Source organism: Vanellus vanellus (genome assembly GCF_965231255.1).
Source record: "Vanellus vanellus genome assembly, chromosome: 1".
Classification (NCBI taxonomy): Eukaryota; Metazoa; Chordata; class Aves; order Charadriiformes; family Charadriidae; genus Vanellus; species Vanellus vanellus.
In genome coordinates, this window is record NC_138905.1 from 188,600,822 (window position 1) to 188,624,236 (window position 23,415).

General features: G+C 41.0%; 1 protein-coding gene across 1 annotated transcript; it reads left to right on the plus strand.

Annotated features, from left to right (window-relative positions):
- On the plus strand, positions 1-22,729 carry TNFSF11 (TNF superfamily member 11; the record flags this gene model as incomplete). The annotated part of the gene is made up of 5 exons (XM_082484788.1): positions 1-228; positions 7,677-7,844; positions 14,517-14,562; positions 14,645-14,743; positions 22,243-22,729. The coding sequence occupies 5 exons, from the start codon at positions 1-3 to the stop codon at positions 22,662-22,664; spliced, it is 963 nt and encodes a 320-aa protein (XP_082340914.1). The 3' UTR covers positions 22,665-22,729.
- Between the last annotated feature and the right edge of the window lie 686 nt (positions 22,730-23,415).

A 23,415-nucleotide genomic window follows, 5' to 3' on the forward strand; every position in this document is an offset into this window, starting at 1 on the left:
ATGCGGCGCGCCAGCCGAGACTACACCAAGTACTTGCGCGGCTCGGAGGAGCTGGGCAGCGGCGCCGCCCACGAGAGCGCCCCGCCGCCGCCGCCACCGCCGCCGCCGCCGCTGCCGGCCCACCCGCACCCGCCACCCGCCTCCCGCTCCCTCCTCGCCGCCCTCGTCCTCCTGGGGCTGGGGCAGGTGGTCTGCAGCGTCGCCCTCTTCCTCTACTTCCGAGCTCAGGTAAGCGGCGGCTCTGCCGGCGCCCGGAGACGGCGGCGGAGTGAGGGCGAGGGCGGGGGGTCGGCGCGGCCCTTTCCCGCCTTTCGCATTGGCCGCCGACAGCCGCGCTGTGAGGGAGCGGCCGGGCAGGGCGGGAGCGACGGCCTCGCACCTTTCGGAAAGGGGGTGGGAAAGGTCCTCGCGTCGGTGGGATTGAGGAGATTGATAACAAAAAGGGCAGAAAACAACTTTATTTTTTTTTTTTTTTTTCCTGGCTGTGAAGTTGGCCCAGTATTGGGAGGGGGAGGAGGGTGTCGGGCTGAGGGGCTGCCGGCACCTTGCCCGGCCTGCACCGCGCTCCCCTGGTCGCTGGAGCTGCTCAGCCTGAGGTGTTTTAGGCAGAGCTGTGGCCTAACGGTACGTGTGGAGGGTGTCTCAGCAAGGTTGCGCATGAGGGGTCCCCGACTCGGGAAGCAGCCTCATCATCCTTCACCTGAAGCCTTACGGGGGTTTGGTTTTTTTTAATGATCAGCTCTCAGGTATTCACCAGAGAGCGGATGGACACAGCTGAGGTCTTTGGCTGCCACAAATGTTTCACCAGGGAGAGAAATGCCTTTAAGGGTGGGAGGGGGGGAAACCCACCCCACCACACAGCACCCCATGGGACCGTTGGTCCTTCAGGCTGCGCGGGAGCCCTGCAGAATGGGGTCTGCATGTTAGCAGGCATCGGCCGGAGGTGCCCACTTTGTAGATCAGGAGCTTGTTTCTGAGACAGAACCATCCCTCGCCCATCAGGCTGCAAGCCTGCCGGGAGGGATGCTTCAGAAGAGGCAGCGGTGTGGGCAGAAAGGAGCACAGGGGGGAGATGAGGTGAGGAGCGGTTAGGCTTTCGGAGAGAAGAGGAGCCCGCTTCTTGGAAACGGCTGGGCTGGCTGGCTGGATTCACTCTCTGCTGTGTCGCTTACCCCCGTGTGGCTGAGCCCTCTCAGAGGAAGTGGGGGGCTGCCAGCTGGTTGCTTCTCGGGGTGAGGTGTTAGCATATTGCTTGGCTTTTTCGTGGGACGGTAATTAGTTCTGCTAATACGGGTCTCTCTGCCTTCATGGAAGTGGTACTTCTGTTGTGCGTACTTTTCATTTGAAGTCAGTGGGGAGTGGAAACCTGTTTCTTTCGGTTTACTTTCTAGGTAGATGCACTTGGTCTTGATGTAGCAGACTGGATTTCTTAACACAGTGCACTCCAAAACCAGATGTTGCACAAATGTATACCCACTTAGTTAGATGAATGACTATCAAATGTACAGTAACACTGCTGATAATTTATTATGCAGACCAATTCATATTTTCTTACCAACAATGGCTTTGTGTTTGCCATTTTTACAAAAATAAAATGGAACAGCAATACAGTACTTAGTTAATCATATCCTGTATGCCTCACAAGAGTGACATTTAATTTCTGGGACTCATTATAAGTAGCTTAAAGTGACTTGTTTGCTTGACAGTGAAATAAATTAATGCCTACTTCAGCTTGTGGCATAGAAATGTTTTTCACTCCAGATCTGCATGAACTTGAAAAGTCATCTTTGTCAAAACATAGCTCCTAGAAACGCACAGCTATACATTGATTAGTAGGCTAGAGAGTCATTGCAATCAAAACAATTAATCAAAGTATACTTTTTGAAAACCCTGTTTTTCCATTCTCTTTATACCCCCCCTTATTAAGGACTCTTTCTAGTAGGTTCATGTCAGTGCCTCACACATGCCTAACAAAGGGTAAAAAAGAGCTTTCTTACCATAATGACTATTTTTCTTCTGGTTCCTTGATTTAAAAAATTACATAGTCCGGGTGTAATTCTGCATTTGGCAGCTTAATTCTCTTGCCAGTTTCTTGTTCCGGTAGATTTGGAGTAATGCTGTTGGATGAAGTCCTTTGTAAACTTGAGCTTCTGAAACATCTAAAAGAGACAATGTAGCTAGATGCGGACTTGACTGAAGTCATTGCCTGAAAAATTTCTAATGGAGAAACTGTCTTCTTTGCCATCATTGAAAAATAGAATAATAAGTATACTTTTGAAGTAAGTACATAATTCACAATAATAAGATATGGTAATCTATATTTGTTCACCAATTTCTTATTGTGACATAAGATAGATGGAGAAATGTAGTAGGTCCTGCAGAAGTTTTGTTTAACTGTCTTGCAGATTGTTTTATTTATATGGGATATGATCCGGCTTCTTTCCCTTGAAAAGATTGCTGTGAAATTTAGTTGTATTAAGCGATCTCAATTTGTACTTTTCAGTACAAACTTCAGCTATCTAAATTTGTGCTATAATGACAGAACTTAAGTATTATGATGTATTTTGTTAAAATAATGAGAAGTTAACACCAGAAGCTGTGCATCAAAAGATAAAAGTCTACCTAAGAGGCTGAGTAAACTCTGACTCAGTTTTACCATAGACATTTTATCTGTATTTGCATAAAATAATTTGGGCTGGATCATGACACAATATGAGCTGAGACAATAGTTGGGGTTTTGGTTTTTCCTTAGTTTTGTTTATTTTGTGGCTTGAGCATTTGGAATTTCACAAGACAGATAACTAAGACTGACACTAGATTTTCACTGGTAAACACATGTTTGTGGCCAAGAAATAGTGCAGTGCAATGCAAATGAGACAATGAGTTGGTATATCTAAAAAGAAAGACAAAGCTAAGAACCGAATGTTACCAATATTCTGGTAATAGTGTTCTGAAATGTAAAAACATTAAGATGATCTTGTGGACCATCTTGTGCAATACTGAATCCATGAAATTAAACACAAACAAAATGTATTGGTCTTAAGTGTTTATTTTGCTTATACCTCTTGAGGAATATTTGCTCATGGTCAATGAAAATGCCATGAAAATTTAGTTAGATACTTGAAGCGGCTGGAGATCACAACATAATACAGACTCATGCACAGCACAAGGTGAGAGAGCAAAGTATTTTATTTAACTTTCAGTGGTAAATGCTCAAGTACGGTCTCCAAAAGCTTTGTTTTTAAACTTTTCTTTCTGGCCCATTTCCTTAATATAGTAGGAATTTGATCTAACACACACTGAACTGGAGGACAGTGAAACAAGCTAGAAGTGCTCAATCCAAATGTGGGGGCTGGATGTCTAACTCCCATAGTTTAACCTGAAACTCCAAGCTTAATCATTTTTCCCACTAGAAAAAAAAGTTGGTACAAATGTTAAGTATCGTACCACACTGAAGAATTCACACTTGGATAACTGGGGATCTGGAATTGTCATTTCGTGCATCTGTGGAACTCTGTTTGTATGTTTTTAAAAAATCACCTTTCAGACTTTAGATAAAGTTTTGTGCTAAAGAAGGTGCTAGAGCAGTGGCTAACAGAAGACAGCTTGCTGGGTGTCATTAGCACTTTTTGGAAGCCTGGAAGAAGCCCTTCTTGATGGTTAAGAAAGATTGTGGAATGCAAAGTGATACTTGATAATCTGGAAGTTGGTTTAAGTTTGAAAATAAGTACAAGTATAAATGGTAAACATTTATTGTAAGGAGTAAATACGGAATATGATACTGTAACATTGCATACTTGAGGTAACATTTAACAGGTAAAGTTGGCTGGAATGTATTGTATCTTTTAAAATCAAAATGAATCTTTTTAATACCAGACGACTGGTTCTTAATTGTGTAAATTCATCTGTTCTCACCCACAATGCTGGAGTTCATTTTGGCTGCCCTAATTTAGGTGAAAGGAATCCAGAGATGCAGCTGAATGATTAGAGATGCTGAAAATCAAGGGGCACCAAAAGATTTCATTTGATCCTGAGGTCGGACAGGATGGATGTATACATAACAGTAACATAGGAAAAATAAGCTAGACATTCCTCTATTTAAATAGATTAATTCCTCTAGGGTATTTAGCTTACTTAATGTGTTATAAAGCTTTTACCAATATTTTTGGTTGCACCTTGATGTTTCTTCCAGGTATTAAATATTTAGGACTTCATGCTGAAGGTCTCTGTTTATTCAAAGGCTCACCTTCTGTGCTCTGCAAGTTAGCAAGCTGATTACTGTCGACCATTCTGGTATTTCATCTGGCTCTTTTGAAGTTCATCTCAAAACACTCAAACTTGAAAGTTTTTCTGTGCATCCCTTCTTGCCCACAGTTTTGGTCTCAGTGCTCGGTAATACCTGTTTACAGCCATGGCAGTTCAGTACGTGTTCTTTATAAAGATGTTAGATGCGTGATTTCTGAGAATGCTCTTTCAGACACGTGAGCTAATTTCCATGGTTAAATGCGGTGAAGACTAGGTGTTCTTTGAAAAGGGTAAGGGCAATCGGGCAGGTTAGCTAGTCCCAAGATCAGAGCTTCACCTTATCAAACACGAAATCTCTAGAGACTTGCAGTTTGTCAGGATGGGCTGCACAGCTTTAAGCTGCTGAAGTTATCAGTTACAGTGTTTCCATTAAATCTTCAATCTTTTAACTGCGGGTGCAGAGATGTTGGTTTTCTGTTTTAAGCCTTGAGCAGATAATTGTAATCCGAGTAAGTGCTCTGTACAGTCTGCTGCTGCTGTTCTAGCAGTGTTTGTGCGACACATTTGACTGATTGCTGATGGGTGATAGCTGTAAGTCTACGCTATGCATGATTTGTCATGCTGGACACTCAGACCTTTACAAATGTCATGGTCTTTGTGTTGTGAAGCCTAGTTTTCTTGTATACTTTTCAGAAGATGTGTTTAAATAAATCCAAAACTTGGGTAATAGTCTCTCACTAGTCGAATTACTGATAAAAATTAGTATCTACTGGAAGTTATTTGCTGTGGCTTTCTATCCTCTATCCCGTGGTACGTGTGGAGGGGGGAAGAGACATCCAGGTCCTGTTTCGGATCCTAATTCCCCCAGGTCTCTAAAAATCCCAACGTAAGAGGCTATATGTGGAATAATGAGTCCTAGTTTGGGTCCCTCAGTACCAAAGACATATCAGCAAACTGGAGAGAGTCCAGCAGAAGTCCGCTATGATAGGTAGGGACCGTAGTATGTCAGAAACGGAGAACTGGATTCTTTGAACCTGAAGAACAGACTAAGGTGAGGGAAGCTAATCACCTAAAGATGGACCCAGGCTTTTCAGAAGTGCCCAGCAAAAACAAGAGGCACTGTCATAAATTGCAGCAAGAATTGTAGCTGAACATCAAACCCAGTGTTTTTAAACAATAAAAGCGATCAAATTGTATAACAGTTTGCCCAGAGAGGTTGAAAGTCTCCATCAATGGAAGTTCCACAAAGCTTGTCTAGACAAGGCCTTGATGAACCTAAGCTAAGTTACAAGTTGGCCCTACTTCAAGCAGGGGGTGGACTAGAGACATTCAGAAGTACCTTCCAAGACAGGTCATTCTGACTTTTAGCAGCTGTTGGGAAACATTTTGCCCTTCATTTTTTTCCTTTCAGTTTACACTTGATTTTCTGAGTTTTGGATACTGGTGGAACATACTGGGAGAGACGCTTTTAGCATGCAGTTTTACAGTTGTTAAAGCTAGTGCTGCTTTCCTGCTCTTTCATTCCTATGCCTGTCCCTGTACTGGCTCTGATGCTTGTCTGATGCCTGAAATGAGTTGGTGTCAGGGTGCTAATCTTTCAGAAAAATCATTACAGGTTTTTGATTTAGAAGAGGAGATTGAAAACCAGGAATGAAATTTTGTGGTGAAGAAGGTGAGAGCACAGACGTGCTGGTTTAGATCAGTTTAAACAGTTAATGGGGCTGCATTGCAGTAGCTGACTTCAGAAGTCATTAGTGTAGTTTTTAGTGCTTAATTCATACACAGACCTTCTTTTGGATTCAGCTGTGTCAGGCCACCTCAGGAAGATGTTATTGCCTCTAAGCCATTCTGTAACTCATCTTGACCCCTCTGCTCAAAGCCGTGGCGTCTTTTGATCTTCAGGTGAACCCTTTTTCACCTATTTTGTTCCAAATCTCTGGGCATAACTGACACAGCTAAACCAGGTTACAGGGGCTGATGTTGGTGTGAATGGCTCAGGCAAACAGCTCTCATCTGGAGACTTCAGCAGAAGGATGGTGATGGAGGAGGCAGCATTTGTTGTTACCATCTGTGCAACAAATGTTTCTCTGCAGTGTGTGCCTGTTGGATGGCTGCCTGGCTGGTGTAGACTTATATTTACCTCTGTAGTTCTAACCTTATGCTTTTAAGTTAACACGGTTCTTTTTTGGGGGGTTAGGGAGCCAAATTTATGTTCATGAGAACAAATGCTATAACATATTTGATTCACTCTGCGTGTTTTGTATTCTGCAAAACTTCCTTTTGTTCAGTGCTATGTTAAAGGAAACTTAACTGGTCATAATGTTTTGACATTCCCTCATCATGATTACAAATAACGTATTACCTTTTGTAATTCTCAGATAAAACTGTTCCTTCCACCTTATGCAGAAAGATAGAACTGAATGTTCTTTATTAGACCAGCTGATACAGACAGAGAACTCAGACAAGGTTTTGAGTCCACACACCCTTCATCAAGTCTGAAGTAAAAGAGGAATAAATAGTAGTTGAGAACAGTTGCTGAGAGTCTTAGGCCATCTCTTAAGCATAGTGGTTAATATCTCTTGAGTGAAAAGTATATGGAGTGTGGGGACAGAGGGTGAAATGGTTTAAATAATGTTTATGCAATTAAACTCTGCCAAGGCACAATGCTAATCCTTGGAATATCCTTCCAATTTATCTAACTGATAGAATTCAGGACTATTCTAAACTTACAGTTTGAAAGCATGTTTGATTGAATCACAAAGACTGATTGCTAAAAATGTCTTGCAGATATTCTAGATTTACCAGTCTTTGTCCCATTGAGGCAGAGTTGTTTTGTGGTACAGTCTTATCTTTTGGTCTTTCTGAATTTGTGCTGTCTTACTTGGTGACTGTTCCAGGCAGTAATATCTCTCGCCCACAAAATACTCTCAGTGATAACTGGCTTCTGTTTTTCTGTTTCTCCTGTTGAAAATGATGTGCTAGATGTTGTACATACTTTCCCCAAGTTCCTCTACTTGGCATTTGTGTGTCATCTTGCAAACTATAGTTTTTAGGATAGGATGGCTGTGTATGTTGCCTGCTAAAATAATAGCAATTTTGTGCTGAGTGGTCAAAAAATGGAATTCAGAATTATTGATTTTAGTGTAAGAGTGGGATTTATCTTTAACTTTTGAAAGTCAGATATCCAGTCTAAGCTAATGAATGAGGCAGCTCCAGAAGATAATTCATTCTGTCTCTCATGCTTGTTGGATGAAATAAACCTCCATGTGGGAAACTTTTTCTCTCTTAATTGTTTACAATGAGAATTTAGGTAATAAACTTAGCTAGGTGCCAGACTCCTAGGTGGTTGAATATTCTCCCTGACTTAAATGCTCTTAATGTTTCTTGGACAGACACTTAAAACTCTGATTGTGCTTATATTTTTGTTTCAGATGGACCCTACCAGGATTTCAAAAGAACACGCACATTGTGTCAGAACACTTTTTGGACATCAAGAAAATACAGATTTGCATGACACATCCTTTGAAAATCAAGAAGTAAAGTTAATGCCAGAATCATGTAGAAGCATGAAACAGGGTCTCCAAAGAGCTGTGCAGAAGGTAAGTGGCAGACAGACTGTGTATTCCTTTATTTTGTGCTCCTGTTGAACTTACAATGATTTTTCCAATATCTGTATTCGGAGGTAAGTTCTAGAAGGTATTTTGTGGTGTTCAAATAATACCTGAAGCTGTATCCAAGATCATATTCTGTTTGCTCATGAACCTGGTAGTGGTTAAACAATTTAAGCACTATTTTTTTTTTTTTTTAAGAAAGGAAGACTTGAAGTTGCACTGAGAAAACTATGATTGCAGTTAGTTGACTGGCCATTCTGACATGGATGGGGCTGAAAGGTAGTCATTTATCCTGATATTTGTATAGGTTTGCCAACACTTTGGATATTCATAAGAAAGGGCAGTTCCATGTTTTTTTCAAAGCAATCATCCTAACTCTGTTTCTGACAAGATTCTCCCAAGTCAACATCATCAACAAGCAAAATATTACCTGAAAGACAGAGGAGATAATGTTTTCTCTTGTTTCTTACTCTTTCTGCAACCCAAAATGAGGGATAGTATCTCCTTTTTCTTTTTTAGCTCACTTTGCCAGTTCTCTGTTCTGTACAGACTCTTCCCACACTGACAGAAGAGCTACTTTGCCGTAGCACTATAACCAGGAAGTCTTTGCCCAGCAGTTGAAAATGACAGCTTTTTCCGAAACACAAATAACAAAAGTAGTCAGCTAAAGAAGTAGGCCCTGATGAAGAAGCCTAGGCAAGCTGGATATTTGTCACAATCACCTCTTGCTGCAGTTACTGCCTTTGATCTCTTTGCATGTTCATGATAGTGTTTAGTGCTAATTATGGGCTATTTAAAAGCTGAATGTCTGCTCTGGTATTTAGTTTTCCTGGCTTACCAGGTCTGTTACTACTTCTTCACATCTGCATAACATTGTCAGTTTTTCATGAAGGATACTACATTAGATTTGAGCTGAACTCATGTACGCTTTACAGAGTGAATGGTACTTGAGTTAATTACATGGTACTTTAATTCTGCTAATGCTTGCTTTTAATGGAGTACCTTGAGTGACAGATCTTTTAGTGAACAAAACTTTAAGAAACCTAGGAGTTCATGTCTTGTCCCATTTGCTATCCACATCCTTGAAAAGCTTAAGGAAAAAAAAAGTCAAGCCTGTAGGATTAGTTCTATCTTCCAGCATTTTATAGACTGTCTCACACTACACCTTCTATGTTCTTTGTGCTGGTACTAGACTGCTTGTTCATGCAGCTCCCATGACAGAGTAAGGAGCTTGTTACAGTAAGTGAATGGGAAGTCCTGTATTCTGGTCATTTCGCTGCTGATTACTCAACAAAGGCATTGGCTTTAGTTGAGGCTGCATATCCTGCCATTCTGGATGGAGGTTAAATGCTGCAATGTCCGTGGCCAAGATAAGTAGTGAGTAGGGATAACTTTTTTTGGCTGGTGACCATTAGTTTGAAAACAATAAAATGTAACTTGCCAAAGTAATCAGACTCTGAATTTCCTTTGAATGCAACAGAATATGTCAAGCAGCTGGGTCAGTATTCTAGATGCTTTGTCAGCATATATTGATTACACAGAGAACAATAGGAAAATGCTTGCCTGGGCCTACATTTGCATCTATTTGGTATATCAGAGAAATGAAAGAAACAGCGTTAAGGCAAAATTATACTTTGTCATGTTCTGTAAGCTCTGCCTTTCATTGGCTCTGCTACAATGAAGGGCAGGGATGCAGCTGAATCTTACTTCCAGTTGTGCTAGTCCTTTATGTGTGGGAATATAGCTAATGTAACTTGAAATAGGTTTCCTATCATCCATGCTTTCTTCACTTTCCTGAAGGAGAATCTTACCTGTGTGTGTTTTAAGGACCAATATCCTTATTTGAATTGGCTGCATGTTAAGTAACTGAAATGGAACACTTTAAAATACCGTTTAAATTTTGTGATTTTTTTTCAATATTTTGTCTTTTGCAATTCAAGCTGTTCAGGAAATGAAAATAGACAACTTGCTTTTGCTCAGGTTTATAGTCTGGTTACAGCTTTTACCTTACTGCCCTGGTTCTCATGTTTTCTTCGCACACCTGTAGACCTAGTGCTTAAATCTAAAGCAGGGACTGCTGTTGAAAATGAAAGTGGTCTTATGAAACCAGTGTAGTAGGGCTGCAAGGTCGGGTCTAGCAACATTTGTCTCCTGAAAAAATAATAATTAAAAATTTTCTTTTAATCAAAATCTAATGGTGAATTCCTTAACATATTCCAGGATAAAAATACTACTTAGGAAGCAGCTTTCTCAGTAGAAAGCACATTTTCAATATTGCATATAAACTTTCAAGGAGAAAAATGATACACTTTCCTACCCTGTGTGTTTGCTTAATTTTTTTTTGCATGTAACCCTAAAAACCTTTTGGCAGTCCAGATGCACTAACCACAGTTCTTATGAAGTCTGTTATGAGTCTGAAGTAGAAAGGACTGCAAACATACCTTGGGTCAATTCATAAGTAATTTTTCTTGGCAATACTCCCAGCTTCTAGCAGCCTGGGGAGTTCAGGCGTAAACTAGTCTCCCACATGCAACAGAGTACTTTGCTAGACTTCCAGGGCAGTACTTATAAAGAGATCTATATACTTAGCAGGCATTTAAAGTGCACATAGTTATGGACAAAGTCAAGGTTTCACGAGTGATTGCTGTAAGTTGTTAAAATTTGAGTTTCCATCCTACAACCTTACGTGCCTTTTTTTTTTTTCCTTCAGGCAATAGACTACTCATTTGGATAGAAGTTGTAATGCTGATCTCTAAGCTATCTTCTGATGAGTATTGGTTCATGTACTTTCTATTTCACTCCGTTCCTTATTAGCTGTCTTCAAATTGCTGAATTTCCGGCAAGATAATGAGATACTTCTTCCTGGTATTAGCTGGACTTAAAGCACTCAGGTAGTAGAAGAAACAACTGCATAAAGGAGCTTTAAGCTCACAGCTGCAGCAATACCTGAATGTCCAGAGGGGCTGTCTTCTGATTGGTCTCAAAAGGCTACTTAAAGCTGCTCAGAGTAGATACCGAGATATTGTAAAAGCCAAAAGAGAGGAAAAAAACATTCACAAATGCCACATGTTCAAATGCAGCCTTGTCTCTGCATTCTCAACATTGGACATAACTTGAAGAGCAAGAGTTGTTTTTGTTTTGAAGATGCTGAGATGCTAATGGTTAAAACCTGCAGCCTGTTGTACATGAGTAAAGAGCAGTTCCCAACTTTCCAGGCAGTTAAAGCAGGATTTTAGCTTTTAAAACATGAACATTTGCAGCTTCCCGATGGCCTTTTAAATTTTTTCCATGAAGGAAGACACATTTTTCATTTTTGTGACTGGCTGCTTGTCTGGTGTTTAAACGGGGACTGTATGAAGGGGGTTGGAATGTGGGAAGCAGGCCAGCAGAGTTGACTTGGTGGGCAGTGAGCAAACGATGCAGAGGTATACAAGTGCAGCTTATCATAAGACTAACAGAGTGGTGTGATTTTTGTGTACACTTTTTCTAAAAATAACTCAACAGCTTGGCAGCACACATGGCTCTGTGGGTGGAAGTTGTAAGAGAAGTCAGTGGTAATATTTTGTCAGCAGTTCTTATGCCATTATAGCAGTGTCGTAGTGACAGGTTCTGTTGAGCTGTTTCTACTCTCTTAATGGTAGTGTACATTGTGATTAAGTATGAGATGCTTAAAGACATTCAGGTGCTAAAGAATGCAGTTGATACTTTAAAGCTTTGGAAAATCCTAGCACTTAATTCCTTGCAGTAAGGATACCAGGGGATTTTTATAAACCCACTTGGCATCTGTCTTTAGACATCTGGATATCTTCAGACATCCACTGAAAAATGTGGACTTTGAGTCCTTCAGGGTCAGAAGTAAGTACGTGCTAAAATGCTTTTCTAAGGTAGGTTGTGTATCAGCACCTTAGAACTGTAGAAACATGAAGTAGAAAGTGCAGAGAAACGTTAAACTACATATTCTTCAGGAGGAAACCCACAGCTCTGTCTCTGTTTTCTAGGGACTAGTTCATGTATTTCAGCTTCCTTTTGGAAACCTGGGCAACAGAACAGAAAGGAATGTCAAAATTCTGTAGGGCTGGTTAGAATCAAGTAAAGAACTTGACACTAGTCCAGTGTTTGGAGAACTCAGCTGATGGAGGATTTCTGTTTTCTGGCCACAGGCTAGCCACTTCTAATCCAATGACAAGCACACAGAAGAGTCGATGAACGTGAGCCAATCTCCAGCTCTTTTCAGTGTGTTGGTGTTGGGCTTACAATCTCCCTTTTGTTGTAATGATGCTTGTCTTCCTAATTGCACAGTAGCATAGCTTCAAGAGGAGTACAGGAGAGTGTTTCTGTCAGGGAGATGCTCCTAGGAAACAGGAAAGAAGGCTTAAGACCATCAGGGCGAGGAGAGTTGTGGACCCAAGTCTTCCTGGGTAGCTGTGCTGCTTACCAGGTGGTGATGTTGCAGATGAACAGCACCACCAACAGTTTGAAAGAAAGTAGCTGAGACTGCATTTCATGAGGACCACAGCCTTTCTGCATGGATGATGAGCTGAGTCAGGCTACTAGATCTCAGGAGGTGAGGTACCCAGCTGCTCAAGCTAGAGCATCCTTGGAAATGTGCAGAAGCAGAACTCTACACTCCTCAGAAAAATGTAGGTTAAAAGGAGGATAGCAAGTGGCCGGTTCAGGGACTTCAAGGGCTGTGCAGTTACCAACCACAGGATTTTTAGTACCAGATTAGATAATAGGAGATTAAAACGTGCATAGCTCTTTTCGGATCTGCCCAGAAGGCTCTCCAGGCAAATATGTTGTCACATTCCCCCGGAAGGAAAGGAGATGAAATCAGACTCCACATCTGAGATGTTTCCATTAAGAAAGCAAGAAAACAAAGGAGTCTCCCTTTCCTAGGGAAAGGGTTGGGAGTAGGTGTGGTACAGTAGTCTCTGAGAGTGGTCCATCTCCCAGTCTCTTTTACCTTATGTTCTGTTCTCTTCAGAAGTTTTTGCCACTTTTCGGTTATCTAGTACTTGATTTTTTTTTACTTCTGACTTCTGATGAAATTAAAGAGCTCAAGTGTGGCTAGAGGCTGATGCTGGTGTGCAGCTCCTAGAATTGAGCTTCGTTTTCATGCTCCTAGAACTGACACTGAAGTAGGAAGATCAGAGAGGGGAAGTGAATGTAAATGGGGGAGGTGGACATGAGCTTTGCTTTGTTTGAAGTTGCAATTCTGCTTTTCTTCTCATCTCTACAGCAGAAAGCAACTTAATGATTCTTATCTACAAAATCAGCATATCTCTGCTGAAGTATTATGCTTTGATAGTCATACAACGACTTCCATACTGCTGTGGCTTTTCGTTTTGGTTTAACATTTAAACACCTACTGAAAGGGGAAAGTGAGAGTAATAAATACACCGGCTAAGGCGTTAGAGATTTCACTGTGGCTGCAAAATTACATAAAAGTAGGACTTTAGGTGTTTTCAGAGCAGGATTTAAAATTCTAAAACACCACAGTGATTGAGAGCACAGTGGAACATTGCTGATCTGGCCAAATCTGAGGTGTATTGCATATACATGGTATTGAATCAGACGAACAGCAATATGTGTGGCATAAAGACAAATCAATGGACCACTCATGTTTCAAAGATGAGATATGATTTGCTATATTCAGCAAAATGTTTCCTTTTACTAAATATCTTCTTGATGGCTCCATGGTATGAGGTATTCTGAATAGCAAGTAGAATATTACCCCTGTTTTTTAGAAAACAGATGAAGAGAGTTATGGGGGAACAGGGAACAAAACTGAGGATTGAACCTAATATTACTAAGACTCAGTTGAGACTTGTTACAAGAACAGGCTGCTTAGGTTTTTGAAAACTGTTGTCTGTATGTTGTCTCAAGAAAAGCAAGGCTTTTTGCGGTGCCTGATGTCCGTTACTTGGGCTGTTCTTGGTTTTTGGTAACATGGGTTTCATTGATGTTAAAATTCATCTGCAGTTTTGAAGAATGTATACTTCCAAACTCTGGCACCCAGTCCCTTTGGCCCAGTATGGATGTGGAAAATGCTTAATCCTCTAGTTCCTGCATACCTTGTTAGAAGTGAGCCTTGATTATAAAGCTTTGTAGTCTTGCAACCTTCCCTCTTAGTGGTCAAGTGGGAGGGGTGGAGGTTTTCATTTACCTTATCACAAATGGAATTCAGAGTTTAGCTTTCCTTTGTTGTTAGTGTGATACTAGTCCCTATGTAGAACTGCCTCTTTTGTCAACTTTTGACCCCAAGTAATTAAATCCGTTCATAAACTCCATTGTTCTATGTGATGCATTCTTAGCAGTCATTGTTCCATCATACTTAGAGAAATATTCCAAGTGCAATAAGCAGGAAAAGTTTGTAAATGTCCTGTCACCACTACTTCAATAAAGAGCGTAGTGATCATAAACATCATCACCTTTATCAGATGTATTGGACAGAGGAAGTAATTTTATTGTGGCAGCTAAGCTGTGTGTTCATATTATACATCATGTAAATATGAGAATATGTATCTTGGACATCTGAATATACTGTAGGCAGAACAACCCCCCCATATACACAGAGTGTTGCAATTGTGCAAACTACCTGCAAAACACAGTATTACAAAACCGAGACAACATCAAAGCAATGGCTCTTTCTTATTTTAGGAAGTCCAGCGTGTCATGGGAAGAGCACCACCAAGACCAGAAAAAGGTAGGTACTAGTTTATGAATAAGAAATATTTTAGTTCTACTAAGCTTGTCTTTCTGAGGTAATGCAATTCTTTTATCTCTAGCTGCAATGGAGGCATTAGGAATGGATCTGTACAGGAGAAACAAACCCGAGAAGCAGCCTTTTGCCCATCTCATTATTGATGATAAGAATATTCCATCTGGTAAGTTCAGTTTTAAGTGAATACTTCCAATAAATGATTAAACAGTGAAGTATATGAAAATAGTTCAGCAATATTAGCAACAGACTGGGTTTCAGAAATGGCGTTTGATAATGAGAATAAATTGGATGCATTAAAGGATTTCAGAGGCAGCAGCGGTAATGTTAACAGGAGGATAGCTCGTCTTTGTCTCCGGTATCTTACATCAGTCTGTTATGTGCTGAATGGCCTCAATTTCAAATGACCAGTTTTCATGACCAAGGTCTAAGGGCTTGGCCTGCCTCTTTATGCTGTCTTCAGGTGAGGAATGAAGATATACATTGAATGCTCTCCTCTGAAGTTTATTTTCTTAGGCTGGTAGGGCCAATCGGGAGTTCTTCACTCACACTGGACGTAAGCAATCAGTATACGTACACACAGTTGTATGCATACATACACACATGCATACAAGGATATCCCAGCCTAAAGATTGGCCAGAACGCAGATCTTGCACGTTGGAAGATGTTTCCCTTCCATCGAGTCTAAGATTTTTATGTTCTGTTCTCAGATGAAATATGTTGTAAAATTCAAGAATGTCTTATGTCTACCTATTCAGCCCTTCACAGCAACACTCCTTTTGTCTACTGAAGTGTAATCGTGTCTGTACTGGGTGATACGGCATTTGTCTTCAGGGTGAATGTAGAAGCTGAGAATCTTCTATGAATACACAATAAATATGTGTGTCAGGTGCCCATCAGTGTCAGAACTTTCCATAAAGGAAGCGCATCTTTCATTTTGAGGTGTTGAAAACCTAGAATTGCAGTCCCAGTGTCATTATTATAACTTGTGTGCTAGTTCCTTGCCCTCTGTGGGTACGTTGCACTCTTGTAGCATAAGGTTGAATTTACAGCAAATGTTTCCTTCAGCAAAGGGCACGTTGAAAAGGTTTTGTCATATTCCATTCATTATTATGTTGTAGGGCTGGTATACACTTTTTCACATCAAGACTCCCAGGGCCTTTGTGACATTCAGACATGCGAGAGCTTCACAGAGGTCTGTTTGCATCCATCTAGTCTATTAGCAGGACAATCAAAGATCATAGCATTGTACTCTGAGCAACAAGGTTTCTGGTCAGTGTGTTGACTTGGATGCAGTATGTTTCTGAGCTATTGAGCAGGGGGGAAAATAAAATGTTCCTGTGGCTTTTATCTGCTCCTATGGTAAGAAGATGGAATTCTTTTATCTTGCCATAGCTCTTATTGTCTACCCACAGGTATCTTTGGATGGCTTTGGGAATATCCTTGCTAGTACAGTGTGAGGGAACAAGACACGAGTCTGTCTTGGAACACTCTCCAGAGGAAAAGATTCATCCCTACAATCTTAAAATATCTTAGTACTGTTTCCTTTTTTGCCCTGAGGCACTGTCTGTTGAGATTTTTCTCTGTTCTCAACACAGCAATCATCATTGGTGTGGTAGAAGTAAACCAGCGTTTATTCTGAAGCTATCGGACAGGGGATCTCAAGATAGGAGGGGGCATTGATCACTACTGTCGTCTTTCTCTGAAGATGTATACATTCTGCAGTGCTGAGCTCCTTGTTAATTAAGCTACATGCATTGCTTTTCTGTTTTATATAACCAAACCAAAGGGGAACGCTGTGTTGAGGCTTGAAATCTGAGATTTCAGCAGCCTGCATAGTAATAATACCTTGCTCTTGCTCTATTTAAAGACAAAGCACTTCTGTACACAAGGGGTTAGCGTCTTGCCTGGAGGGATAGGATACTTTCTCTCTTCAAGTGCATTGGTATTGCCAAGATCCAGAGGTTTATAAGCAGAGAGCTTAAGCAGTTTGTCAGATAGCAATCAAAACTTCTACAAGCTTTCTTATTAGCTCAAATGCCTCCTGACAAGCTTCTATTTCAGTCAGATTTTGTCTGTTGACATAGGTCAATAGTAGAAGATGCAGTACCAGTAAACTTGTCTTAGCATTTTGTCTTTGGAAGGATTCAATTAATTTGTTAATCATAGAGACAGATCGCTTATATCTACAGAAGTGGAGTGTGTCAGTGTCACACTTTATGAAATCCACCTTTTTCTGTGGGGAATTTATTTGCTGTCTACCTGGATGTTGCTGTAAACTGTGTTTTTATCAGGGCTAGTAGCTGATAATTTTTACTGTTGTGCATCACTGCATTAACCTTCTAGGGAGTGCAGTAGCACATCTGTGGGTAATGGCAAGGGAGGCGTTGCTCTTGCTTGCTCTCTTCACTTTTTTTTTTTTTAATAGCACAGGCTGCAGAAATTCTCAGAAATACAGTGCCTGTGACAAGCTGCTTTGTTTCTTCTTGGAGCAGATCAGCCCCTTACCAATGTGATGAGCTGGACATACTTCCTCCTGATCTGGCAGATACGGCTTCTGCTGCTGCTGGAAGAGCAGTGCCAGGATGTTAATTGAGAGTACAGCTTCTGTGGTCCTTGTGGGCATTGCAGCAGTGAGGGGCTGCATCCTTATGGATAGCTGGAACGCTGAACCTACTGGCTGTGAGGCACTTTAATATCATGCTCACTGGTATGAGGCAGTGCCCAGTTGGCTGGGTGGCATAGAGGTTAATGACAGGCGTAAAGGATGAAGAAATTGCCTGAGGGTCACCAGGAGTTTTTCTCTCCCATCCTGTTTCCTCTGACTGCAAATAGCAATTTCTATTTTATTCCCCTGATTCCTTATCCTACATGTCTGAAATCCTTCTAAATAGTTTTATGCCATCCTTGAGTCTGGACAGATCTGTCCTTAGTATTTTAAGGTTTTCTACTGTCATCACTATGACTCAAAATAAACAATGTCAGGGAAAAAAAAAATCAATCTTCATCGCTGTCAAACAGGATTTTATTTTAAGTAGTTTGCCACTGAACACCCTTCATGAAGGGGCACTGGGCAGTGTCTGTGAGGGAACATTTTTTGTTTTACCTGGTTCACGATAATATCAAGCCTCAAATGGACTTTTGCAGCTGGGGGGAGTGTGAGGGAGGGGGGAAAATAACCCTTCCCAGATCTTGGTGTCCCCACCCATCATTTGGCTGCAGAAGCTGTAGTGGTTTGGCTTGCTGTGTGTATTTTTTAGGTTTGCTGCCTTAGGTTAAAGCTGGATGCTTGCTGGTTGCTTTTTAACAGAGCTCACTATAAATGCTTCCTAGGTTTTAAATTAAAACAGTGAATTTTGGTTTATAAATTGATTACAGAAATTAGTCACAGTTTAAAGGAGAAAATCACAAACAGAAATAAATGTAAATGTTAAATATATCATTTGGGATGTGAATTGATATCTTTAGCTGTCTAAGGAAGGGCTGTAGTATTTTGAGCTATGTACAGCTACAGGTTCAGCTTAGCTGCCCTTTGCCTCCAAAACAGTTCTTCAGAGCAAACAGTGCTTTGGTCCTTCCCTCAGGCTTTATTTATACCTGAAAGCTACTAGAATGCAAACAAATTATCAACGCAGAGCTACTTTCTCCTCTGTTCCCTCCCATGATCTTCCTTCTTACTCATTAATTTTATAGAAACTCATTTCTATTTGTCTTAGTTCATGCTCACAAATATCCAAGACATTGTTTTGATTTGTCTTCAGTTACCAGTAGAACTGTGTATTATCTTCACTTCTTTGTTAATGCTTTTTACCAAGTCTGGAAGGTTATCTTGCTCATTATCTCTCTGACCTCTTCCTTCTCTGTCAACCTGACTTACCTTGTGCTGTTTTTTTTTTCATGGCTCCATAGTAAATTTTGTCACAGAAGATACCATATTGCAGCATTTCTGACTATCCCATGGCTTGGGTTATATTTCAGAGTTTCTGGTATATGGATAGCTGATTGGGCACTTGTATGCTCCAGTTTTCTCATATGCCTGTGTTTTGAGGTACTGACTGTTTTGGTGTCTCCAAATTTGGGTGTATTACCACCAGAAGTACTGAGAGCCTTCCATTAAAGGTTGAATGGCATAACTCCTACCAATGCATCTTTGTGCTGTGCTGCCTCTTCTGAAGCTCTGGCAAAATGCTCATCTGCTTCAGTTAATACAATCATAGCATTATAATTTAGGTTGGAAGGGACTTCCAGAAGTTATCTAGGCTAATCCCCTGCTCGAAACAGATATGGTCACCTTCCATCATCTCTTGGCCTGTCCCTCCACCTGATCATGCATGAATGATGCGTATTCCCCTCAACACTAAAGCAGTGTGACCAGACTTCACCCAGAGCCCGTGTCAGCATCTCAGTTACAAACAGCTGTGGTACCTATTTTCTCTCTTCCCCCTTCTTTAGCAGAGACTCATGCATTCTCACTAAGATTTTTTTTCAAAATTGCCACTCGATAAGACTGGCAACTAGAAAGTTTACTTGCCAGGTAAGTAAAATCTGCCTAGCAACTACCCAGGGTGCCACCAGTCAGTCACCAGCTGGCATGCCAGCCAAAGACTTAACACTGTGCACAAGAAGTTCTACAACTTCCTCAGCTATCCCCAGTGCTTCAGAGGTGTACTCTGGTACCCCCATCTCAGCATCTCTTGTAGGTGAATAATTCCAGGCTAAGAGACTGAACATCTTTGTGTCACTTTCAATTAATTGATGGTTTTCAGAAGGTTTTTTTGAGGCATTGCAGAGAAGACGGCTTCTCTGTATGATTTTGCTTGAATAATTTCTACCTGGCTGTACTGGAGCCGTAGGGGAGCAACTATTTATGATCTGCCTTTGACAGCCTGTGCTTTGCTCAAGTCTTTGTGGAAGAGTGCCAGAAGCTTTTTGTTCTGGACTACTATTAAAGTATTCCTCCCACATGCAGAAGTTGCTTGCCCTTGGCAGTTAGGGAAGACTCATAGCTCTCAAATTCCCCTGTCCCTACTTCCCCTCATGTCTTTCTGCACAAACAAATCCAGGAGGCACCTTTTTAACTAATTAAATATACCTGGGGCTTTTTCCCAGCACGCTTGTGAGCACTGGTGGTTCTGGGGCATGCCTCGATACATGCTTGGAGGAGAGGGCACTGGGCCCTGCCATATGCCATGGAAATTTTGGTGGTAATGGATTGTTTTGGTTTGGTGTTGGGAGAATAAGGTACTGAATATTCCAAGCAGGCCTTTAGGTGCACTGTCAGCCTGAGGTGTAAGGTCTTCTGGTGCCTGTGTGGACCCACTGCTGTGGGTGCCTCAGAGGGAGCAGATGGAGTTAGTCTTGCGTGCTGAAAATTGCTGATGGAGGACAATGATGTCATTGATGATTGTTAGGAGGACAAGTTGGCCAACTCGCATCTTGTGTTGCATTCTGCCCTGTGTATTACCCTGAATAAATGGTAGAGTGTTAGTGGCTTGTGCATATCAGGAAGGGTCAGGGCCTGTGTGGCTTTCTCAGGACAGTGCTGTTTCCTCTGTGTGGGCATGCCCATGGGCCTTGGCTGGATCTTCTCCTCCCACTGTTGCTTATTCCTCTGTTTTTTGCAGGCAGAGGCTGTGAGATGAGGTGGATGCTATACTGGGATGGTGGTGAAGATGGGGAGGGGGAAGGGGCTATGGCATGTGTGCTGCAGGGTATGGTCCTCAACAGAAAATACTGTGATAAACCTCTACATAATACACGTGCTGTAGTGGCAATGCTATTTAGGCTGGTGTTGCAGGCTGCTGCTTCACACCGTGCTACCACAACCAAACTGAAGTGTCAAATGTGCCCAGGTTTGGAAGGAAGACTCAAATGTTCTCTCTCAGTGCCTATTTGAGCTCCTGCCAGGTAATCACATAGCACAGCTTCAATAGTAGAATCATAAAATATCTTGAGTTGGAAGGGACCTATAAGGATTATCGAGTCCAACTCCCTGCTCCTCGCAGGACTACCTAAATCTAGACCACATGGCTAAGAGCATTGTCCACACTCCTTGAACTCTGACAAGGCTTGGTGCCGTGACCACTTCCCTGGGGAGCCTGTTCCAGTGACTGACCACCCTCTCAATGAAGAACCTTTTTCTAATGTCCAGGATCTACATGAAACGACATCTGAGATTTGACCAGCTTGAAACCTCTAATTGATGATACAATGTGTCTACTTGATGATAGCACCCGGGAGGTGCCTTTTGGGCCAGAGTTCCTGGGGAACATTTGTACCTGTCTAAGTGGTTAGCTTTCTGTGATAGTGCTGAGCTGAAAAACTAATTGAAACATTTCCGGTCTCTCAGCTTCTTTTTGCTCTCTTCACAGAGCATTCAGTCACCTTAACAGATAAGGGACAGCTTCCTGTTTACCAGGCCAACATCATGCAGGCAGAGCTGAAAAGGCTTACCTGCTAGGAGTTCAATAATGCTTGTTTACATATGTTAATTATACTAATCTGTCTTTTTGGTAGTCAGACTTAGTAACTTATACATATATTTTGATTCCAACATGCATGATGTTATATGGAGAGATAGAGATAATATTATCCTAATTTTCTTTCCTAATTTGTGGATCTCCAGCTTAAGACAACTTGAAGGGGACTGTTCTCCTGTAAGCATGGAATGTCAGCTCATTGTTTCCAGTTTGAAACTTAAGATACATAAATAAAAACAAGAGAAGAAGAGAAAGGGGGGGAGACCAATGCATCCACAATCACATCTGTATTTCTAAAGCTCTTTTTTCCAAGATCTTCCTCTAGATATTAGGCAAAGAATCTGAGTTTACGTTCTAAATAGCTATAATTGCCCAGCTATAAGTATTTGTACAATTATCAAAGAATTAGGATTGTGCTATGGGCCACTATCCTAGATATCTAGGATGTGACTAACCCAGATTGTGGAGCCTTATTCTGGTTCAAGTACTGGGTTAAGTCTAAACATTGTTTTTGCATAAAAAGGTTTGTTATGTGATGAATAATTGAAGTGCTATCTAAAGTCTAGGCAACTTATTGTGCAGTACTAAAGATGCACAACTGTACTGACTTTCCCCCATTGTTTTTGTTGTTCTCAAATGAAAATATGTTTACCTTTGTGTACCACTACAGTCACAACAACATAAAATATGGGAAGGTTTCATAAGCTTTCTCTTTAGACAATTACCAGTTTAACTTGTTTTCAGATTTTGTTTAGTTATTCCTTGCAAACACTCGCTGATTAAAGACTGATAACAAGATTTGCTGTTTTTTCATTAGTAATTTTTCATTTCAAATTCCTCTCAAGTATTTGGTTCTTGAATAAAGTTCTAGGTGGAACACAATTTCTAATACAGAGCTTGTTGCATCGTTGCTTAGCATAATCAAATTATTCGCCAAGCAGGTGTTTTGTACTGTGGTCCAGCAGATGTTCTGGTGGGAGGGTGGTTATAAATAGCAAACCAAATACAGCCACACAGGATGAAAAAAGGAAATTTCTTATGAATTTTTATCATAACTGTCTAATATTCACTTTAGCGCATATATATATATAGTTGCTATTGATTCTAAAAACCCAGAGATTGCTTTCTAAATGTTGGGGTTTGATAAATGTTTATAAATATCTTTTTTTTTTTCTCCCCTCTTCAGGAACTCGCAAAGTGAACCTCACGTCCTGGCATCATGACAAAGGCCAGGCAAACTTGTCAAATATGACATTTAATGATGGAAAACTAATTGTTAATCAAGATGGATTTTACTACCTTTATGCCAACATTTGTTTTAGACATCATGAAACTTCAGGAAACCTGACTAAAAGAGGGCTTCAGCTGATGGTATATATGATAAAGACAAACCTTAAAATAAGGCGCTCTGATGTGCTGATGAAGGGAGGAAGCACCAAATACTGGTCAGGGAATTCAGAATTTCATTTTTATTCTGTAAATGTGGGAGGGTTTTTTAAATTAAAATCTGGTGAAATGATAAGTATCCAGGTATCAAACCCATTGCTACTGGATTCTTCACAAGAAGCAACTTATTTTGGGGCATTTAAAGTAAGGGATTTAGACTGAATCTTTCTTTAGTGTGCTGAAAATCGTTTGGGTTTTTAGCAGTCCAGAAACAACTTGAAGGCAGAACTGAAAATAGTTTGTGACCCAATCGCATCTGTATAATCCATATATCTCTAAAGACACATTTTTACCCCATGCTGATTCCAGTGGGAGACGCACAAATGCACAGAAGGGCAAAATTACATAGTTCTCCTGATTCAGTCTTACAGCAGTTTTACTTCATATGTCTCCACCGGCTTCAGTAGAGTCATTATGACTTTTACATTGGTGTAGTTGAAATCAGAGCAATTAATATTATTGAACTTCTGTTTCCAAGTTCTGCCCTGACTTTTTAACCTGCGCTACTCTTACTAGTTTTGGCGCAAACATAGGGCAGGACAGAACTTGGCTCCCAACTTGCACGTAGAGCTCAGTTTTGCCTGGTGTTGAGCGTTCTGACCCTGAGACAGCAAAGATTGTGAAAGTGCGACTGATCCCGTTGCATTTGATGTGGCTTTTCACAACCTTAGTTAAGCCTGTTCTTGCTTTCCTGGATTGGGGTTGGAGAGCTCAGGCCGTGGCAGAAATGAGTTGCAAAACACCTAAACGGTTCAACTTAAGTTTTTACCTGATTAAAAGGGCTATTCCAAAAAGAAAGGAGACCATCTGGCCTTGTAGTTCTAAAAGGTTAATTACAGGTCATTTTTATTATTGTTGCACAGTTAATTGCAAATATAGACTGCCAAAATACGGTGTGCCTTTAAAGTATTAC